The sequence below is a fragment of the Falco rusticolus genome, chromosome 5 (genome assembly GCF_015220075.1).
Source record: "Falco rusticolus isolate bFalRus1 chromosome 5, bFalRus1.pri, whole genome shotgun sequence".
Classification (NCBI taxonomy): Eukaryota; Metazoa; Chordata; class Aves; order Falconiformes; family Falconidae; genus Falco; species Falco rusticolus.
Genome location: NC_051191.1, coordinates 51,133,486 through 51,155,913, shown reverse-complemented (window position 1 = coordinate 51,155,913; position 22,428 = coordinate 51,133,486). Strand labels below are relative to the sequence as shown.

Here is a 22,428-nt window from a genome sequence, read left to right as displayed (position 1 = left end):
AATTCAACACTTCAAAGCTCACACTTTGGGTGAAAACCACGCGCCTTTTCAATATCCATAGGAATGCATGTATACATGGCTCATTTCTTTTTCTTTTATTACCTAAGACTCTGTTTTAATACTTTCATTTAGAAGTTGTATTTTTTTTTCCAAGTCGGTAGTGATAATATTTCAGGAGATTTAAAATAAAAGCCGTTTTAACCACTTTGCACAAACACAGAGAGAGACACGCACACAGGGGCAGATTGGAGGTCTGTCTGACAGTGGCCAAATTCTCTTCTAGGCCAGTTTCTGATGGGATAGATTTCTAGTTTGAAGTTCCTCTATTCTTTGTTCCCTCTGCACAAACAACGGCCTATAATATTTCTTTCTCTCTTTAGGACCGAACTTCCTCTCTAGGACCAAACTTCTGAGCTTTTTCATAAAGAAGGAACACCGGTTCTTAATTTTACAGCTTCAGAGAACAGGACTGCAGCTACCGAGGTATCAGTCAAATTGATTAAAGAAGATCCTTTACTTGAGGGTATGTGCCCCTGAAATTACCTTGCTCTAAGCCTCTCGGGGAGCTGGGGAAGAGGGAGGGAAGTGAGGGATTACTCTTTTTCCAGGATCCCTGGAGAAATGTGAATAGGTTGCAGAGGGGAAATGTCCTTTTCATGTGTCCTTCCTCCCTCCCTCCCTCCCTCCCTCCCTCCCTCCCTCCGTCTCCTCACCCTCTTCGCAGGATTGTGTGTGTCTGTTTGTCTGAAACAGATCTGTCTGTTGAAAATGGGCCTGGAACTCCCTCCTGTGTTGGGATTAGGTCTTGGGGGACCTGGGGTGGAGTTACATGGCTTGCCTATTTTCATATTCATTAGAAATGGGAGGTTGCATAAGGAGCCCCGCTGAGCTTCAAGATATAAGAGCAACTTCGGGTTCCCCCTTTCAAGACGAGACAAATCAAAGGCTCAGAGGCAAAACAGCTCCCTGAGCGCCGAAAGTCTTTCCCTCCCTCCTTCCTTCCCTCCCATCCACTCACCCACTCTCCCTCCCTCTCCTGCTCACAGTCCAGCCTCTGTCTAGGGAAGAGGCTCTCAAGCAGCCTTAGATGATTATGGATTTTCTGAGCGAGAAGTTTGCCCTGAAGAGCCAGCCGAGCAAGAACAGTGACTTTTACATGGGAGCAGGAGGCACTTTGGAGCACGTTATGGAAACTTTGGACAACGAGTCCTTTTATAGCAAAACGTCAAGCAGCAAATGTGTGCAGGCCTTCAACCCTCTGCAAAGGGCTGAGCATCATGTGAGGCTGGAGAGGACATCACCCTGCCAGGACAACAACGGTGAGTTGCCATCCCGAGGTTATTCTGGCTGCCACGCTTTGCCCCTCCTGCAGATGAACGGGGAGGTCAGGGCTTCTCCTGCCCGCCGAGACCCAGGGCTGCACCGTGCCGGCGTGCCGGGGGCTGTCAGGTAGCAGTAAATCATTACAACAATAATGATAATGACTACGGTAATAACAGTAGCAATAGCAACAACAGTAACAATCGTACCACCCGGAACTGGGAGCAGGCGATCTCCCGCTTCGAAGCGCTCTGCTCCTTCCAGCGCTGCCCTCCGGCTGCCGCCCTCCCTGCCGGCCCGGCCCGGCTCCCGCGGCCTGTCCCCGCCGGCGCGGGGCGCGGGCAGCGCAGCGCGGAGCACGCAGCCACGGACCGCCCGGCCCCGCAGCCGCCCGCCCGGGGCACCCCCAGGCCGGCGGCGGGGAACCGGGCGGGGTGGGCCGCGGCGGCCCCGCGCTGCCGGAGCGGCGGCGGCCGGCGGGGCCCGGCGGCTGCGGGAGGGCTCGGCCCCGGCAGCCCGGTGCGGCTCCGCGCGGCGCCGGGGCCGCCGTGCGACGTCCCCCGCGGCCGCCCCGCCAAGGGCACGGGGAAGCAGCGGCGGGCGCCGGCGGCTGCGGCGCCCCGGGCACGGCCAGGCACCGGCACCGGGGGGAGCCTGCTGCTTCCTAGCGGCGCCCTGTGAGGCCGGCGGGGCCGCTTTCGGCTCGTTACCCGATAACGCGCAGCGGCCGCTCTTCACGCCGACCGAAACGACTTCGGTAACTCGGCCACCAGCGTCCGGGAGTGTTTTTTCCCAGATGATCGGCACGGAGAAAGTGGAACGTTTCACTTTTGAAACGTTCAAGGTAGCCCCCGTTTTTCCAGCAGGATATAAACCATGTATAGAAAAAATAATTAAAAAATATTTTCCTGGCAGAATCGGAAAATGTGGTTAACACCAGCTACGGTAAGGAGACTAACAACATCTCACAGGTTTTGACTTCACAGAGGCATTGAAATATTAGTTTTTCAGAACGTACGAAACGGTTTGCGAGAAATAATGACAGATTTCTGCAAGTGCAACTTAAAAAAATAAACCAACCAAACAAAAACCAACCAACCAAACAACCCTACAGAAAATTGGTTTATACATTGAAGTTTTTCTTTAATGTGTACCTTGGGGGCTTTGGGGCATTTCCTATCTACATGTGTGCTGGTAGCAAGTGTCTAAAAATTGTGTTTGGTTAAAATGAGCTCGGACTGAAAGGAAAGAAATTACTCGGAATGTAAGAAAATCCCAAAGCAAGCTTCTTATCATGTGTTACATGCCATCTTTGTCGATTTTAAATTCAACAGAGTTCTAAACTTTTTTCGCCTGTGTCAGAGAAAAAAAGAAAACCAAAATCTTTTCGAATCTTGTAACATATCGCATGACATTTTCAGTGATGTGAGACGTGTAGAAATCGAAAAGAGTAGGAAATATTTCCATTTCTGATTAAGAAGCTACGGAGGAATATTTCTTCTCTCTCCTACTCAGATTTTACCTAAAGACAAATAGTTCCTGCAATCCTTATACAAAGTATATGAAACGATCTCTTTTAATAAGTTAACATTTTGCAGAAAGTCTCTGTATTTTCTAAGCATAACAAACTTAATTGGAAACAATTCCACTTTACAAATCCAAAAGAAGGTATATGGAATCTATTGAGTTTGTAAAGCAAAGTTAATTTTCGGTTTCAATCGCTTCTTGATTTGTCAGTTTACAGCTATTTAGTTTACTTCACAGTTATTTTTTACTCTCATAGAAATAGTTTTTCTACATCTGCTTCCAAGTTTAAAGGCACATTTGTCAATAGCTTTATGCCACTTATCTTCTATGAAAATCTGTTTGGGCTAAGGTTCCTTATCTGTGCAACAATACTTGAAGCTGATTTCACGGGCTATTAACCAGTTTAGTGGCAGAGTAAAAGTATTCAAGTACTTTCACGCAGTCTCCTTATACTGAAAGATTTTAGATGATATTTTCAGATACAATTCTCAGTTAAAATTCTGTGTGATTTAGTACTTTTACCCTGTGTGTTGTTAATGCTACAGATTCCTCTTCCACCATCTCTTATAGAAACATGCAGCCGCATAGGACCTGGTTCCCTGTGAAACTGTTTGATATGAACTTTTGAATCTAAAGCCCCCCCTCTCTAACTAGTTATTTCCCTCCCCCACCTTGTGTACAGTGAACTATGGGATTACTAAAGTGGAAGGACAGCCTCTTCACACAGAGCTGAGCAGGCCCATGGACAATTGCAACAACCTCAGGATGTCTCCGGTGAAAGGGATACAGGAGAAAGGGGAACTGGATGAGCTCGGTGATAAGTGTGACAGCAATGTCTCCAGCAGTAAGAAGAGGAGACACAGAACAACTTTCACCAGTTTGCAGCTGGAGGAACTGGAGAAAGTATTCCAGAAAACTCACTACCCCGATGTCTATGTCAGAGAACAGCTAGCTCTCAGAACAGAGCTCACTGAGGCCAGAGTCCAGGTAGGAACCAAACTTCAGCATTTCCATGACAAGTTGTGCATTGTAGGAACTAGTAAACGACACTCTTGGGGTTTGTACAAAAGCCTGTAAAGCTGAAGTAAATAGCTCATTTTGCTTTATTTCTTTATGGATATGAGCTGTTATGCTGCAGTACTGAAATAACTTCTTATTTTAAAAAATAGCTTGTGTTGCTGTTCTAGAAACTTGTTTAAATGATGAGAAAATAACATCAGTAGTAAAGCAGTCTTGATCTCTGGTAGTCCTTTTTACTGTCAGCATTCCAGGCGGTGAATAAATTGTGTGTTACATGTAAAGATCCCGCTAAAGAGAAGAGTTGCATGTAGTTCAGACAGATGATGATGCAGAATTAGGACGCAGAGGATTCTGTGTGTGTTATGGCATGAACAGTACAATCTAAAAAGTAATCAAATTCCTTATTTCTATCTAAGGAGCATGCAGTGAAACTGCACATACATAAAAGTGGATAAATATGTATGTGTCTGTGTAAAACAAGGATGTAATCCTTTCATCACTGTTGAATGGAATAACTTAAAAAATCAAAAAATTGGGAAGTACATTTGTTGTCTTTTAAACTTGCACAGCGGATGGATAATGTTGTGCTAATTTTTGGAACAAAGCATGCTGTTCACCACTTTGTGCAGTATTTGGGTATCTTAACTGCCTATGAAGCCGATTCATGCGGTATGTGCTTGTACAGTAACCTCAACAACATTTATGGCTTTGGATGTGTAATGGTGAGAAAAGAAGCTGAATATCCAGGAAGTGCAGCCCTTAACCCGTTTAGAGATCTTTTCTTAGAAAAGGCTGTGAGCTGCATTTTGGAGTCTATCCTGTTTTTAGAAATATTCCCCATTCTGGTAATAATCATAATTTCAATTTAGAGGATAGGAAGTCCTGTCGATTCTTATAGACTGCGATTAATTTTTTTAATTTAGTCACTTGAATATGATAACAACTTCACAACTTGTAATTAAACACATACTCACACATGCATATAGAGAAATAGACATCAGTGCACATGCACACAACTGAAATTAATCCAGGATCACTTTCAGAAATGAACTTAGCTGATTAATTTTGTAAAGAACTGTTCTTTTCATGTCTATTCAACTGTAATGTTGAAATGCATAATGTTGAAATACTATTCTTACAATTGCATAAATCTGGAATAATGAGACCTAGTCCAAGAATAAATTAATTGTCAGAAGAGGGAGGGGAGAATTTGTCTAAAATGGGTCAACTGAATTTTTGTCACCTTTTTTCCCTAAGTTTTAGAAGCTTCATATTGTAAAAGTATTAAAAATTAGAGTAAACTATGACTCTGTATGACTGCACCAAACTTCCATAGAACATCTATTTCTATTTTATTTAAACCTGTTCTCCCCTTTCTTAAAAGATTATTGATCTTTGCATTTCTCGTATGCTAAATATGAAAGGAAACGGTGATCATTTCTATAGAGTAGCAACAGTATTCCATCACAAGATTAAGCAATTTAAAAGGCCTTACATCATTAGAGGCAAGCATCTGGCAATTCAAGGATAACAAGCAGCAGATTTTTATATTGCTTTGTGGAGGCAAATGGTTACTTTATCTCTGCCAAGAGTCAGTTTCTAGTAAAGTGATGTAAACAGAAACATTTTGGGGGATTGTCAAAGGAAAAAAATGTGCACTTTTTCCCTTTAGTTTCTATAAATTCAAGCAAATTGTTTGATTTAGTTTAGCAGAGTGATCAGCTGGATACCTTACCCACATTTCCCTTCACCGCCATTTCATCAACATCCAATTTAATATTTGTCCTGCATACACGCAGAGAGCGCCAACCTGAATCTAATTTATCTAAGTTGTTCTCTTTCCTGCTGCATGTCAGTGAAGTAATTGGCACCCTTTTTAAGGAGATTGTCAAGGTCTTTTTTCAATGAAAAAGCCTCAAGATTAAATTCCCTTAGTGTGTTCTTAATGCCTCCTGTGGAGACAGAATTTTTTTTTCTTTTCTTTTTGCTGAGCCTCAGGCATCATAAATAACACAAATTTACCAACAAGGTCCCTAACAATATATACTCAGCATATATTGCATAGGCCTTGCTTTGATTGCTGAGTACACTTTAAAAGATTGCACATACTAAACTTGCAACAAGTCCTTCAGAATTAAACAGCATATGCTTAAGCAGCATCAAAGGACAGTTGAGCTCTCCAAAGATCAAGGCAAAAACAGAATTATAAACCAGTGTTATTTTAAGTATCCTACCATCAGGGATAAGAATATACCCCTCAAAATGGGATTCGCAGGCAGTGTCTATATATATATATATATTAAAAAAATTGTTTATTGTCTGTATCTATCCAAATAGATTCACCGTCTATTTAGCAGGAAGACTAGCCAATGGTATTGTTTCCATAAAAAAAAAAGTAATGGTTCTGTTAGTAGTGTGACTTATTTAAAAAAAGTTGGAATGAGTTTGCTCATAGTTGAACAATAAAGGCTTAGTTGGATAATATTACTTTTATAAAGGAACAATTACTTTTTTAGCAATCCATTTAATGCATAAGGATAAGCCTTAGCCAGTCCAAACTTAACTGTTTGAAAGAAAAAAATAAATCTGAAAACCACAGGAGAGTGACAGGTATCAGACACAGCAAGAAATGTGCATATAATAGGTTTTGAGATAATGTCTGATACTCAAGACATTACAGAACAGTGCAAAGGTTATTTGAGCATAAAGAAAATAGCTTTTAGTTGTCAAGGACACATTGTTTCAGGTCTAAATTATTTCATAGTCTAAATGTAAAGTGTCATTCTTTAGTTTTAGATTTTCAAAAAGAGTTATCACCTAACAGATGTGAAAAAAATGTCACAATAGTTTAAAAGTGATCTCATAATTCTTTTTTATCTTCCTGCCCTGTTAGCCTTCCTTATAGAAACCTTTTCTGCATTGCAGACTACTGTCCTGGTGCCAGCTCTCCCTGCCTTTTCATTACTGAATTTGGTAAAGATTATATATACCTCTGGGAGGCAGATCATAGATAGTCATATCAAATCAGTGGGCATGTGAAATTAAGAGAAAGTTTCTTTACAATTTGACTTGCTGCTTCTTATTGATTTTCCTCTACAGAACTGAACTCTGTCAGAATTAGCACTTCCTGACAGACTGATCTTTCCTCTGCGTTTTTTTTTTTTTAGATGCTAGAAAGAAAATAATATAAACTTTTAAAATATCCAGAAAAAACTTAAGCAAGTCTGACACTGAGAAGATTGAAACTGCTAGAAGTTCATCCTCAGACAGAAAATTTCCCTTTCTTAGATAAACAGAAATTTCCAAAGCTACTGTCCAAAACCTCTTGGCTTTTTCCTAAAACTCTTTGCACAGTATGTAATTGAGTTTACCTTGGTGATTGTTTCCACATATACTATAGGTTTGGTTCCAAAATCGAAGAGCAAAATGGAGGAAAAGAGAACGCTATGGTCAGATCCAGCAAGCTAAGAGCCATTTTGCTGCCACCTATGACATATCTGTTCTTCCAAGGACTGACAGCTACCCTCAGGTATGGTAAAGACCAGTAGTACTTTGGTTCTACATTTACCTTCTCTTCCATCCTTGGGCACATATGTGCACAGAAGATGCATGAAGATGTCCCTGTGTTAGGTTTCAGTGTTCTTTAGCCATGTCAACAGAACCTACCACCATGAACAACAGTTTTGACATCTAATATGAATAATTAACTCTTAAAATACAAGTTTTTTTAAAACAATTATAGGAGCTGCAGAGTTTTGCATAAGTTGTGTACTGAGAATGGCTGGCAATGTGGTTGTGCAGCTAAATCTTCTCTGCATGTAAAATTTTGCAGGGATTTGAATCACTTAACAACTCTGGTCTTGTATGCTTTAGTAAGATGAGGCATAAACTCTCTGATCTCTAGACAACTTCCTTTTAAACAGGCACCATTTCTTTACGGACCTCAACAGACCATTGAACACAAGTAGTCTCCTCCTAGCATGAAACCTTACTACGGCAACGTACAATCAGAATTTAATGGATATATCTGGGAGAGGGAGGCAGAGAGACAAAAGCTCTCTCAGACAGTAGTTGATTGTTTTCATGTGGTTGTTCCCCCCCACCCCCTGTAAGGTATACTGTGTAATAAGATCATAATCTTCTGTCCCTGTTCTCCAGTCCCTTGGTTTACTGCCTTGTTTCATTCTCTGCTATTGTTTTTCTTCTTGCTTGTTTTAGTACATTGAATACTTTTATTCTGAAACCATTGTTTTTCATGTCTTTAGCTTCCCAGCCCTTTTACCACATAATTAAAAAAAAAAAAAAGTACTATACAAAGCACAAATCTTGTATGGGTCCCTGTGGCAGAATCCTTCCACTGCTGTTGTCCTGGTGCTCTTCTAGTTCATTAGGTAGCAGAGTTTCTGCTAACCTGAAGAATATGCTCATTCTATGAGAGCTTGCTTTGGTCATGTTCTACATTGACTGAATGTGATTAGTTTTGAACCAGAGGCCTTGGGCCCGTGTGTTATCTACCCAGCTTAAAGTGCTTTACCTCTGAAAAAGTTGCATGTTACTAGATTTGATGCCTGGGACAGAGCTGGTTTGTGTTCCAGCAGCACAGAATATGGGTACAACAATTTCAGATTTGGTGGCACTTCTGCCTGTTTTTATTTTATAATGTAATTGTGCATTAGCTCAAATTACATCAGAAACCACTGCATGACACGCTCTGTATTTAAGTTTAAGTAGGAGGAGACCTATGTAGGTGGAGCTGTGCAAAAAGACCTTAAGCACTCCTAGGCAGATTCACAAAGACAGATGCACAATCACTCACAGATCTTACTCAAGGTATTCAAGTATCTTTTGATACCTGACTTATCTATAGCATCACAACAGATGACAAAAGGAATAGTACTTAAGCTTTGGGCCTGACTCAGTTCTTTAGAATAAATTTTGTGTCTCCAAGTTAATTTTGTAATTTTAGTAGGACTTCATCTAGAAATTTACCCAACTGACAGAAGTTTCATGAGCATAAGATAATGGAATAATATAAACAATTGGTAAACACTTGAAATGGTTGTCCTAAAATTCAAGTTCTAAAAAAGAAACATTTTTTAATTATATGAGAGTATCATCATAAAAACCTAAACCAAATGAAATATCTCTTCTGTACTTTCAGATTGTTAAAAAGATGAGTGAATTAATTGGATTTCTATTTATAAATTTGTTACAAAACATGTTTTGTAGGCTGATGACAGAACTAAATTTCAGGCTGGCAAAACTTTCTACCATTAATTTATAAGTTCTTAAAAACGAGACATTGAAACAGAAATGTTGGTACGATAATCTTAAATAAAGCATCACTAATGTTTATAGAAATATAAAATATATACTCATTCATAAACATAAATGTGTAGTACTCACCTACAATCACTGACTAACACACTGCAGGTAAACAGGCACAAACATGTAATTGAGTCTGGTCACTTGCATGTGAGAGTTGTGTTGTACTGCACTGTACTGTACTTCATGAACAGGAACAAGGAGCTAAATGAAGGCGTGAGTCCACTTCACATTGGCTGTTTCAGCTGAGTGCTTGCATGCATAGTTTGGCTACATGATAAAAACAAGGCATCTTACTCCTCAGTGAAGAAGGTGGCTCCTTTGCTGTATACTGGGCTATGAACAGGTATCCAGGCGATTATCACAGAAGAGTCAATGCAAGTTCACATTCTTGCTAACCTGGTGGTAATTCTTCGTAGTTTCACATTCTTAAATCCTCACCTTCAGTAAAACCATGTCTGTATCACATAAATAACATTTCCAATGAGAATGTTTGAGAGAATGAAAATCTATATTAAACAACCACTAACATCACTACATTCAAATCTTTTGAACTAGCCTCACTTAAAGAAAATAAATCTACAGTACTTGACTTGCTATAAACCTATTAATGTATCCCACATTTCAGGTAGAAAGTTATTTAAAATTGTTATCTGCATATTTGGTTTTAGTGTTATAGATTGATTTCCCAAACAATTCCATTATTTCAGTGTAGTTAATGCAAGAAAAGAAATAAAATATTTTCCCTTCCTTTCCCCTTCTCTTCCCCTTCCCTGCCCCCATGTACAAGCACTCTTATTGAGACCCTGAAATCAGTAAATATTGGACAAGCTTTGCCATACTTTTGAGTAAATAATTTTTCTTGAGGATTGTGGAACACAGATCACTAGAGCTTATTTATGAAGCCTTTATAAACATAGGGGAAAACAGACTCTGTTGCTGGCAAAAAATATAGGATGAATGTTGAAAAAGGATCAAATCAAGCTGAGGTATTTACTGTTGTGTGGCAGAAGGAATGGGAACAAATGTGAATTTCTGGTGTGCATTATATGATTTTGCATTCTAAAGATTTCTGTTTTGAATCCTACCATGGATATGTTATGTTCACAAAATGGACATCCCACTTGCATTCCAGCAGAAACATCAGTCCCTTTTGCAGTCAACAGAGGGTGTGGAGACCTGTGCTTACTCTCTTTACCAATTATCTTCATCAAGTACAAATTAAGAACATGCTGCTGCTATGTACCGTACAACTATGCCACCTGAAATGTTTTCTTGTGAGGAAACGATCTTTTAATCTTATTTCAGATAGAAGATTGGCTCTGAATCAGAGAATGTTTGAGGTTGGAAGACGCCTCTGCAGGTGGCCTGGTCCAACCCACATTTCTATAATCAAGTCTAATTTTGCTATTAAATTACACATCTTTATCTTCAAAATAGTAATACACAATTTAGTTTTTTTCCTAGATCATAATTGTTTGCTTTGCTAATTCAGTATTACTTTAATTATTTTTACAGTATGTTGGCTTCAGGTGCTACTTAATGTGCAAAGTAGTGGCTCAGCTGGCTGCCAAGAAGTTCAGTGTGTCCTAAACTGTCCAAATTCTGCACACATACATCTTCTATTAATTACACTGGCAACACCTAGATTGCAGAGAAGGATAATCATCTGTTATTCATGTGTTGTTTTTTTTTTTTATTTGGCTTCAGCATTAAACATACCACAGCATTGTTAAGTTTTCACTCAGATGAAATATCTAACTTTTGAAAACACTATGCTAAAAATCAGTTTTTTTCTAGGAAAGTGTTATATATGGTACTTCTCATTCATTTTAGTAAAAGGTTTAAATTGCATTAGTTTCAGTATTTAAGCTTCAAGTTTCTCTTGCAGATGCAACACATTGTAGTCTGAGTCATCTTAAGTGCACTCAGAAAACAATTCACTGGGTAAAACTTTTATCCCAGACACTTTGAGCCTCATTAACTAGCAATATTGTGCTGATGGTATGAAAGCTGAGAGGGGCATCTTAACATCAGTGGGGAAATGAATGCACATTCACTTCATGGAGATGTTTATTTCAACTCATTCTAGTAAATGCCACTAAACAAGTAGTAGTTGATTTGATCACCTAAATATAGTGCCTAGTGTTAATAAAGATGTCATGGGATATCTGAGACATTGTTACAGTGCTGATGAACAGGACTTATGAGAAGGATACATCCTTCAGGGGGAGGCAGCTGGTGATTGGATAAACATTAGACATTTGTGCTCAGTCAAATGACAAATACTTAGTCAAAGGGACGGTTCCCTTCAAAGTTGGTGAAAATCTAGTAGATTATTTTTTTCTTCCTAAAGTATAAGGTGTAAAATAGGTAAGATGATCTTTAAAAATGTAATTTTTCTCCAATGCCTGGTTCAGCTGCAGACATTTACAGTCATCTTACATAAATCTATACATTGTGTGGTAGGAAAGGAACAATAAACTGATTAGTTAGCCTTGCTCTTCTCTTACTTTATTGGTCTTTACCTGACTATTGCTGTCCCATGCCTAGTGAGAAGGCTAATGTTATAAAGGGTACTTGACCTTCTCAGGTTTAATGTTTAAGTATGAGAAGTAGCAAGGGAACAAAATACCTGAGACAAAATTTCATTTGCATCCCCTCCTTATTCAGACACACGAGAGTGAAATTTGATCAAAAGCCTACACTGTTATCACACAGACCTAGCTTTCCCTGAATGAGTTAAATTTATAAAGATGTTATGTTTATAAATGTAAGTGCATCAGTATGTAAATAAACATGAAATTGTATCCTTGAAAAGCAGGTATAAGGGGCAACACTCTTCCCCTGGGTAGACTCTTTCCACACTTTGCATCTTTTCTTCTTGTTTCCTCTTTGAGTCTGGTTCATTTGTTGCCATTGTTCTTCTAAGTTCTTTTGGAAGGGTTTATATTGTCACACCATTATGCTTTCCCTCTGGCTATCACATGTAAAAGGTATTGTTTGCTTCTTTTATTTACTTGAAAATGCAGGCAATAGTTGGATAGGACTGAATTTAATCTTTTTTATTTTTGGTGGAAAAAAACCAGCCTAGTGCAGGTGGGAATCCCAAGAAGAAAAAAGCATTTCAATGGTACGGGAACTGGAGTGATACAGAAGGTATAGAAAGAAGGGAGAGTGTTGAAATGTCAAAAATAGAAGGAAGAGGCTGAAGTTTACATTCCATCCACCAGACTGATAAAACAAATAAGTTGAACAGCATGGCATCACATGATATGTTTTGGCAATCAAAGAGTGTAGAAATGGTATCAGTATACATGTGTTATGTACTAAGTCCTTGGATCATCATTACAGTTCTGCTCTAGCCTTAGTACATATGGGTAATTCTCATTAGCAATAATCAAAGTTACATGCTCCAATTAAATCTTTCATATGGCATATATTAGACACCACATGTTATATGACTTAAAAATTCTTTTAACTGTAATAGACATATAAATGACAGTTAATCACAATAGTTCATTAAGGCCATGGGTACACTGATTAAGTAGGAGTAGATGTGGTAGACATATCTGAGCTAGCTTCAAAGAAGTTTTATTATATACTCATGCTGTCTAGCTGTGACAGCATGGATCTCAGGCTGGGCCACCACCTGGATGGTACATTGCTCGCTGCATATGTGCTGACTGCTGCACTGCTGTGGCTGATCTTCCAACAAGAGTAACACTTCTAATCTTTTTGGGTGGTGTCTGTTCCACACAAAATAGTTTGTGCACTGTGCTTTAATTTTTTTCTTAGTTCTAAATCATCACTGTATGTGGTCCTTCTTGCAGTCTCAAAATTCGGTATCTCGCTTTGTTATATTTTTTTTGTGAAACATGTATTTCTTTAAGTGTGTAAGTAGCTTTAACTGGGGTTTAATTGTAAGGTAAATCTGTTTTTTTCTGAGATAGAAACACTTTTTTAATAATATTTTTCAAAGTATGGCATTCTGTCTTTAACTGTATCATAAATGTGAAATATAATTAATTTGTATTGTAACTGGCCTTGAGATTGCAGTATGGAGAAGTTACAGTTTATCTAGAAAACATCCCATACAAGAATGAAAGCTTGATGACTTTTTGAATCCTGCATTATTTTGCACTTTAGCAAACTTGTTAAGCATGGAATCAAATGAACAGGTTGTCATTTTGTTCACCATGTGTAAGGCCCAAATGTGGACTAAATGCATCTATCATTATTTTAGAACTGTAGCATTAAGCCTCTCACTACCAAGGGCCAACCTGCATTTAATGGACATATCTGAAAATGGCGTGCTGCATCTCTCTCATATGTGCCTGAATCCAATACAGTACAGATGATCTTCTCATGTTCATTAGGTACAATGGCTCCAATAAAATGATCACAAATAATACCAAGAAATATTCTGTCTAAAGGAAAAAATACAATGAGAGTGGTAAAGCCTTGGAACAAGTTGCCCACAGAAGTTATTGAATCTCTGTAACTGGAGCTACTCAAAACTTGTCTGGATAGGGCTTCAGTATCCTGATCTAAATTCTAAGCTGTCAGCAAGGGTTTGGAATAATAATCCTAGAGGTCCTTGTCAGTTTAAATTATTCTGAGAATCTACAAATCTGCAAACTCAGGAAGTACAGGCAAATCTCTGCCCATAGTTTGGATGTCCTGAAGCGGTCCCCAGAAAAAAAATACTGTAGCAAGTGACAGACCAAATTAATTGTGCTGATGGACTAGAAGTAGCCTGCAGGTCATAAGTTGTAAACTAGCAGTTCTGAGCAGTTAAACAGCGATTTCATTTAATCTGCCTAAAGTAGCTCCTTGTTCAAGCACAGGTTTCATGTTTTCTGGCAGTGCAAGGATTGTTGCTTCACATAAAGAGAGGAGCGACAAAAATTTAACAAATCAGTCCCTGACTTTTCTACAATTAGGTAAATTCTTAACTCTTCAGTTAGTGCCACTGTTTTCTCCCTTGCAATGCCCAGGAACAGCCTGAAAACAGTCAATGTGTAGTTCCGTATTACTTACTAGAGTAATTATAATAATGTACAATATAACATAACATACATTATGCAATATAATAACAATAATAATTTATTACTTCATATCTAGACATCTTAAAAGAGATTAACATTTCCTATGTGAAGCACTAAACCGCATGTCCACTCAAACAAAAGCTGTGTGTGCTCATATGTGTGTCTGTTGGGAACAGACACCAGTCTGGATAGGTAGGTGGCTCAAATAGCGTGAGTCAAGACATTTGGTGATGGGAGAACCAAAGATGGGTAAGTGATAGTAAAACTCTCAGAAAATTTGGAGATTTGACTTTATGTTATTTCTCCACGTGCTGTGTAAGAAGACTGAAGCTCCAGGAGCTTGAAATTTTAGCAGAAAAAAAGCAGTAACATCAGATGGGATGACCAATTACCTCAGCTAATTTTCCTCTGCCGTGTCAAGCAGAAGGTCATATACTTAGGAAATGATATCATAACCATGTTAACAACCATAACTTTCCAGTTATGTTCTTGTCACAGCTATGAAATTCTATTTCTTTTTTTTCCACTGGGAAGGGTGTGTATGTGTGTGTATAAAACATACAGTAGGTAAATATATTGAAGGGCTCTGGTAATTTCATGGTAACCACAAGAGCAAAGCTCAAGTTGTTTGTGATGTTAACAGAAACCAGAGATGTGCTGTATGTATAGCCTCATTCACAGTCTCTGAATTGCCTTTTATATAGTTCATGGATCACACAAGAGTTTAAGAGGAAAAATATTTTTTTAAAATTCATGTACATAATGTCCCTTTTCCTTCCAACATACCAGAAGAGGGTCTGATAATTTTGACTTATTGTAAAACATTACTGTATTTATTTTTAATACAGGAATACCTTCTGCACCTAAATTTCACTACAAGATATTTATGTTGTAAATCCTTGCTAAAACCTGAAAATGTAATGTCAAAAGTGAAGTGACCTGACCAACTAAAATGAATAGAAAGTTGATATGACTGAAACATTCTTTCAAAACACATAACTGTCTCATGAGAAAAGATGTAAAGTTTTCCTAGCAACTTGTGACACTTTTCAAGTTAAGTTTTCTAATTTGGATTCCTTTCTCTAAGGAAGAAACCTAGGGCATCCCTTTGAAAGTTTTAGGAATTAATAACTTGTTCATATATTTCTTTAACAAGACATTAGTATGTTTTAGGATTTGCAGCTGTAGTCTGTTCTCATTTACACCTGTGCAATCTCACTGAAATTAAATTGAAAGAGATTTGTCTAGGATAAAAATATCAGGAAAATTGGTCATACGAAACTTAGTTTGCTGCAAACCAAACTACTAGAAATATGGGGGGAAAAGGTGATTTTGTGATGCCTCCAGACCACATAGGTTATTGGGCACTTCCAAATTGAGCTTCCGAACCTCTTGAAGTCTTCCCATCATGATTATATTAAAGGTAAATTCATACACGTTCCTATTTAAACAGATTTTTTGGGAAAATTCTTCTCATAATTATACCTGTGCAGCCTGGTCAACTGCAGCATTTGGCATAGTGTTTCTTAGAAAGAAATCTTATTAAGTCAGGTAGATGAGACTGTCACATGTGTGTTAGCTTTGCAGATGATGAGCTCCTTCAGAATTAGCTTCTGTATTAGATGCTTCACAGATGAACTAGTGTCTCCCTGGGTAAATTCATCCTGTTGTGAAGGTTTTAAGGCTGACTATTTGGCCTGGAAATAACGTAAAAAAAGAATGAGGTTCTCTGTGCATGTGTTTGAAATGTCTCCAACTCCCCCCCAGATTCTTTTTTAGCTGTATCAGCTCACTGTTTCAATTCAGTAAAGAGTTGTACCAGCAAAACAAACTGAAATGGAACAGCCCAGAAATAGGAATGGGTGACTTGCTTTGTAGGAAGAAAGAAAAACCACTCCCAACAGTTGCTTAGTCTTGACAATGCTGCTGCAAGAAGCATATATGTAGCCACAAAATGATACATTTCATGTGCAAGTTAAAAAGTACAATTAAAAGTTTCTAATGTTCCTGAACAAAAAACCCAAAAGACAACAATTTTTCTACAGATAACTGGGTTTCTGATTTTCACAGTTCATGACTAAGAATGTGTGCAGCTTGGGCTTTCAGGCAAAGTGGAGATATTCTCTGGATTTTATAGGCTTTCAGTGACTACATTCTTTACTACTTTCCTCTGTACTCTAATTATTCTATGTGGCTCCAAACACATTAAGTCTGAGGAGGCAGTAAGCTTTTTGAGTCTTAGCAGATGACCTCCCAGTTGCTGCACACTTAACTACCACACTTTGCAGCTCTTTCAGGGTCCCTTGCTTCCTTCTTGTCGTAATCTGTAAATCTGTACTAGGATTGGAGAAACCTTCCAGGCAACAGGACACAAAAGAATCCCTGAATTTTGAGCCATTAGAGATGTACTGCTCTCTTTGGGAATATTCTGTGTGGTTGAATGCAACAAACTTTTGTAAGCAAGACAGTGGTTCATACATGTCCAGATAAGACATGTCTTTTAATCTCCAGGTAAACCACCTGTTCTCTGAAGAGCAAAAAAGTTTGATTATAAGTCAAAACTGGCTCAGGTGGGTTAATTAAGGAGTAATAAGGCAGCTGAGGGTCATGACAAGCTGTAGAGCAGGGGTCCTCAAACTATGGCCCGCAGGCTGGATACGGCCCCCCAGGGTCCTCAATCCAGCCCCCCGTATTTACAGACACCCCCCCCCCGGGGTTGGGGGGGGAAACCAAGCAGCCGCAGATGACTGCCTGCCACTGCATCCGCGTGTCGGCCCCCTGTTTAAAAAGTTTGAGGACCCCTGCTGTAGAGGGTCTCCTGTGGGCTGTTGTTTGAAAGTCTTCTAAAAACTGTTGAACGGAGGAGGGAAGGATGGGAACTAGAAAGTTCTGAAACTCTCAGTTGAGCCTCTTTCCTCCTGTAGATCTCAGGAGGCCCACACAAAGGAGGAAAAATTCTCAATATCCTTCCCAAGCACCTTATTCACTCCATTACCTCTCAGCAGATCACCTGCAGGAGCAGATGACTGAGGTGTGGCCAACCAGCTGTGTGTGTGTGCGCGTGTGGAAAGGCAAGCTGCATTTATGTGAGTGGGTGTGGAAGTGTACGTGTGCCTGTATGTATGCACGTCTGTGCGAACTAGGAGTTGGGCAGACTAAGAGTTTGGGGAGATGTGTTGTTACCATGGCTTTTCCCCAGCCTTCTGCAGGAAATGAAAACGGAGTATTTTCTCGTTCTTTTTTGTTGCTGCAGTTGCCAAGGAGCCCATATTAGTTTGCAAGCTCCTGATGACCCCTGCTAATACAACTGTTCAAAATACTAACTTTTAAAATAAGACACTATCTCATCCTTGCTATCTGCACTAGATCTCAGCTAGATAAGTTCAGTGAACCATAATTTATCTCTAGCTTGCTGGTGGTTTGGTGGGTATGTGTTGTTGGAAAGTAATAGGGCAATGGGAAAAAAACAGCTCAGCAGTAGAAATATGTTTTCATTCTCTGTGTATGTGTGTGTCTTTCATAATTCATTACTTCCCCTGACCTTACTTTGGCAGAAAAAAATCACTCAGCTAAAGTGATAACCTACATATCTGAAAGCCAAAATTCCTTTGTCTATGGGTTTGGAACGTGAAGACAAAATTAAGTTTGAAGTGGAAATTCACTTTACAGTGCTAACTGAAGAGTAATTGCAATTACTTCAATGTACAGCAGAGAACAAAGACATGTGGGCTCAATCCCAGTGCATCAGAGAAATGATACACTGAACAGACAACAGATTTTTAGGATGAAGACAATTTTAGTGAGGTAAAACATAAAAGTATATAGTTACTGGCTGAGAAGTTGTGTACTATGAATGAGGGCTAAAAATGTCTTGTGTCATGATATTTGTACATTTAAAAAAATCAGTACTCAGGAAAGAGATATAAGTAAAAGTGGAGAAGAAATACAGAGCTGTACATTTTATAATGGTGACTACAAGTGAGAAATGACTGTTAGAGTATGTCAGAAATTACATCCATGTAGTACCGACAGAGACATATGGAGTGGAGAGTTTAAAAAGACAGGACAGCTGCTGAGTGTGAAGTTTGATTCAAGCACAGTGAATAGAGGAGGAATGAAAGAATGCACAGTTTGAGACAATGACGGAAGCTGACTTGTGCTAGGCCTTGCTAATTCTTACTATCTGTTCATCTAGCAACAGATAAGTGAAAAATACCTATCCATAAGTAGCATCTATGCATAGAAAATAGTAGAAGGCCTGAGGCTCAGAATGAAGCTTTAAGTGATTGCTAAGTAAAGAAGGCATTATACATCAAAGCTTGAATACGTGGTTCCTCCAGATCTTCAGCAGACATTGCTGGTAACCACAAAGTTTGTGTCCTAGTCTGTCATGCAGCGTTTTCCAGGGATGCACAGCGTAGCCAGTTAAGGCTGAGAGAGCTGAAACAGAAATGCCCTCAAGTATAATTTTGTATAAAACCATCATGAAAATGATTTTTATCTTTAAACCATCTTTGAAACAACTTTAGGAAAAACTCTTGAATTTTTATCAACCGTGCCTGTATTTTATGGATTAATTTGTTTTAAAGTAATTACGCAAGGATTCTCAGTATTTAATTTTGCAAATCTTTGTTGGGCTTTGTTGCTTGAGAAATCCTGGTTTGTTTTGTTCACCCTTTTATACTGTTTCCTACCGCTGCACTAAGGAAGAATTCTGATGAGGAGAAGCTTTGATGGTGAAATCAACTATGATATTGTCCTCTTTTGACATGTTTTCTTTGAAGTCAGTTGTTTGCTTCCACTAATTTTACTGACTAGCTGGGCTGATGGCATCCTGAGGTTCAATAGTTAAACGCTAAGGATAGAGCCACAGAACAAATGGATGACAGAGCAAGGAATATGATTCGGTAGCCCTTGCTCTTACGTGAATGATCCAATATTTTGACTCATGTAATGTCTTCATGGTATTTTCTAATATGATTGCGGAGAACTAGTTAAGTACTTGTTGCTTGTTTTAGAGGAGAACTAATGATGGATGTGTTAAGCAAACCAAGCATTGCAGAAAACAAAAGAAGAACTTTCTAAATTTGATCTTATTCATTTTATATGTTCCAGATTCAGAACAATCTGTGGGCAGGGAACGCGGCTAGTGGTTCTGTGGTTACCTCCTGCATGCTGCCACGAGATACGTCCTCCTGTATGACACCTTATTCCCATTCACCCCGGACAGATTCTGGCTACACAGGCTTTTCAAACCACCAGAATCAGTTCAGCCACGTGCCCCTCAATAATTTTTTCACTGACTCTTTACTTTCTGGGGCAACCAATGGACATGCTTTTGAAACCAAGCCGGAGTTTGAAAGGAGGTCCTCCAGCATTGCAGTTCTACGGATGAAAGCCAAAGAGCATGCTGCCAATATTTCCTGGGCCATGTAATACAGCCATACCCTTTCTTAATTTCCTTGTTTTTTTTTTTTTTTTTTAAATAGCAAACTGAAAACGTTTTTATTTCTCATATTTAAAGGACACAACAATAAGCTGCTGTGCGTGGAATGCTAGAAATCACAATATACACAATATCTGCTTAAACAAATGCAATATAATATTTAACAATAAAACAAGAATAAACCAAATAGATTTACCATGCATCAAGCTCAACAAGCCCTCTTTGTCTTGGATTTTATATATAAATGTGTTTTGTTGTACCAGTTGATGAAATATGATTATAGAATCTGCAAGAAAGAATAAAACTATTAAGCAAGTATGTCTACTTCATTGGTTTTTAGCAGTCCTTTAATTAATGTTTTACAATTGAATACTTCATAAGGGAACAACTCTGTGAAGGAAAATAAATTTATTATACTAAAACCATGAAGTAAATCTCTAAGCACACCATGCAGAGAAGCAAATATATGATCGCTTATGTTGTAGGTGGAACTTGTAGACCTAACTCTCTCAGCACTGTGCTGCTGTTCTGAGCCAGTTCTGCTGTTTTGCTAAATGCATGTTGACCTTGTTGGAGTTATATCAATGCACAACTAATGTAATGAGAATAGAAGGTACTCCTTTATTTTATGCGCCTGAGCATATTCCTATTTAAAGATGAGATTTTTTTCCAAACATACCACTAAAAGGAGGGTCACAGTGTATAACAGAGTTTTCGAAGAAGATGTGCACAGATTATGGAAGTCAACTAGTGTTTAAATAAAATCTTCAAGGTTGCAGATAGAGTATCTTGAAACTGAGGTGACTAGAAGAGAGCATGGAATAGTACTGAGACACTTTCTACAGAACCCAGATTTAGAAAAAACCCACAACAGCAGTGTTACTTCCAAACTAGTCAGTTTTAGTTTTTTTTCAAATTGAAAAGAGGAAACTTCGACAAGGCTTGCCAGTTTCAGTCTGTAACTGATCTCAAGATGTTCTAAGAGCACATTTAGTTTAGTTTTAGTTACAGTTTGTTGATACTTTGCTTATTTGTTTTGGGTTAGGGGTTTTTTTTTTTTTTTCAGTCTAAGACTGGTTTGCTCCCTTTAAAGTCAATAGGAAAAATCTTCGACTGCAGTGGCAGCAGGATTTGGCTCTCAGCTCCCAGTCTATCACAAAGGAATTAAAATGTCAGCAGACTTTCTGACATTTCTGGTGGAAAAAAAAATAGAGGAGAAGAAAAATACTTTACATCTGGAGAATTGCTATCTGCTTTGATTTACTTCTCCTCCCTTTCCCCTGTCACATTCCAAGCTCCTTCAGATGAGTGAAATGTCAGCCTCTTTGAAAGCAACAGTCTCTCAGGTTCATAAAGGCAAAGTAAATTAATTGAAATAAAGAAGGACTTGCATGGCTGTGATTAGAACAGGATACGACTCTCTGGGCACCTCCTGCTCTTTCTTGCTTTTCTCTTTGGCCATTAGTTAGGAATGGAGGGCGGGTGGGGGGAGAAGGGAAGATCAGGGAAGCACATTTCATCACAGCAACTGCAGAACTATCAGTACTTGCAGAAACTCACAGGAACCCCCACATTGTCTCTGCTCCCACTCATGAGGCTAAACTTGAAAACAAGGGTAGGAGATGGGTCCATTCTGTAATCTTCCAGTGGAATAAGCAAACTTAACTTTGAAACCATTAAGATCATCTGAAAATGGGAATTTTACAGCAGATTCTTACACAAATGATTGAAAGGAAGGTTGTGCTACCTGCCACTAGTAATAAACTCAGAGTTTAACACATACGTATACTCCAATTTGTGGTTTCCTAGTTTTATTCTCCTTCCAAAAATTAACTTCGACTTTGGCCTGAGGAACTGGGAAACAGTATTCTGGCTAGAATTTATCTTTTCCTTTTTTATGATCTGTTTAGACAGTAGCAAAATGAACTTTATGATTCAAAGCAAAAGAATAATTCTATTAGTACAGGTAAAGATACTAATTTTATATAGACACTTGTGCCCCATGCAGAAAGAAGGATGGAATTGGTGGAAATACAAGGGTTTTTTTAAGCAGGTCAGTGATCTCCAGTTCCAAAATGTGTTTCTCTTTTTTCTTTTAGTTTTTTTTGACATAATTATTTTTACAATTTTTTTTTTCCATAGTTTTGACATAATTATTTTTAAGGTATAGAATTTAGAACATGTCAAAGTGAAAACGAGATCATTTTTATTAGAGTATCATTAGTGGATAAAGAAGCAAGATCTTAGCTGGTAAACTTCAAGCCAATTTTATTGTTACCTCTCTTACAATTTACTTATTTATTTTGATAGCAGAATTCTCTATTATTGTCTTGTGAAATCCAGAAAAAGTTCATTTTTATAAGGCTTTTTATGTCAAGAGTAAAATTAAAGAATTCCTAGGAATTTATTGCAGTGACAGAGTACTTGGGGAGAATAAATATCTATTTTCAAAACATTACAATATTTTTAGATGCCTGAAGCCTCCAAAATCAAAGGGGAAAATAAAATACTATGTCATCTTCCTGCTGATTTTAATTAAGTGAAAGGGACACAATTATAATTAATTCTTCATCCTCAATTTTAGCAATGGAAATTATTTGTTACATGTTGCTAGCATAACTTTATGCATTAGACAAACAGGTATTCAAGCCTTCATTAAACCTGAGGTGTGATGAGTTGCAGGCCTGCATTAAGCTTGTCGTGCTCTTGCATCAGCCTCGTTTCAAAGAATGAATGATA

At 38.5% G+C, this 22,428-nt stretch overlaps 1 protein-coding gene across 1 annotated transcript; it reads left to right on the top strand.

Annotated features, from left to right (window-relative positions):
- The first annotated feature begins 1,056 nt into the window (after window positions 1–1,056).
- ALX1 (ALX homeobox 1) lies at window positions 1,057–20,004 on the top strand. Its single transcript, XM_037390310.1, has 4 exons — window positions 1,057–1,319; window positions 3,530–3,834; window positions 7,268–7,396; window positions 19,359–20,004. Exons 1-4 carry the CDS (start codon window positions 1,088–1,090, stop codon window positions 19,677–19,679), a joined length of 987 nt encoding a protein of 328 aa, XP_037246207.1. The 5' UTR covers window positions 1,057–1,087; the 3' UTR covers window positions 19,680–20,004.
- The last annotated feature ends 2,424 nt before the right edge of the window (window positions 20,005–22,428 follow it).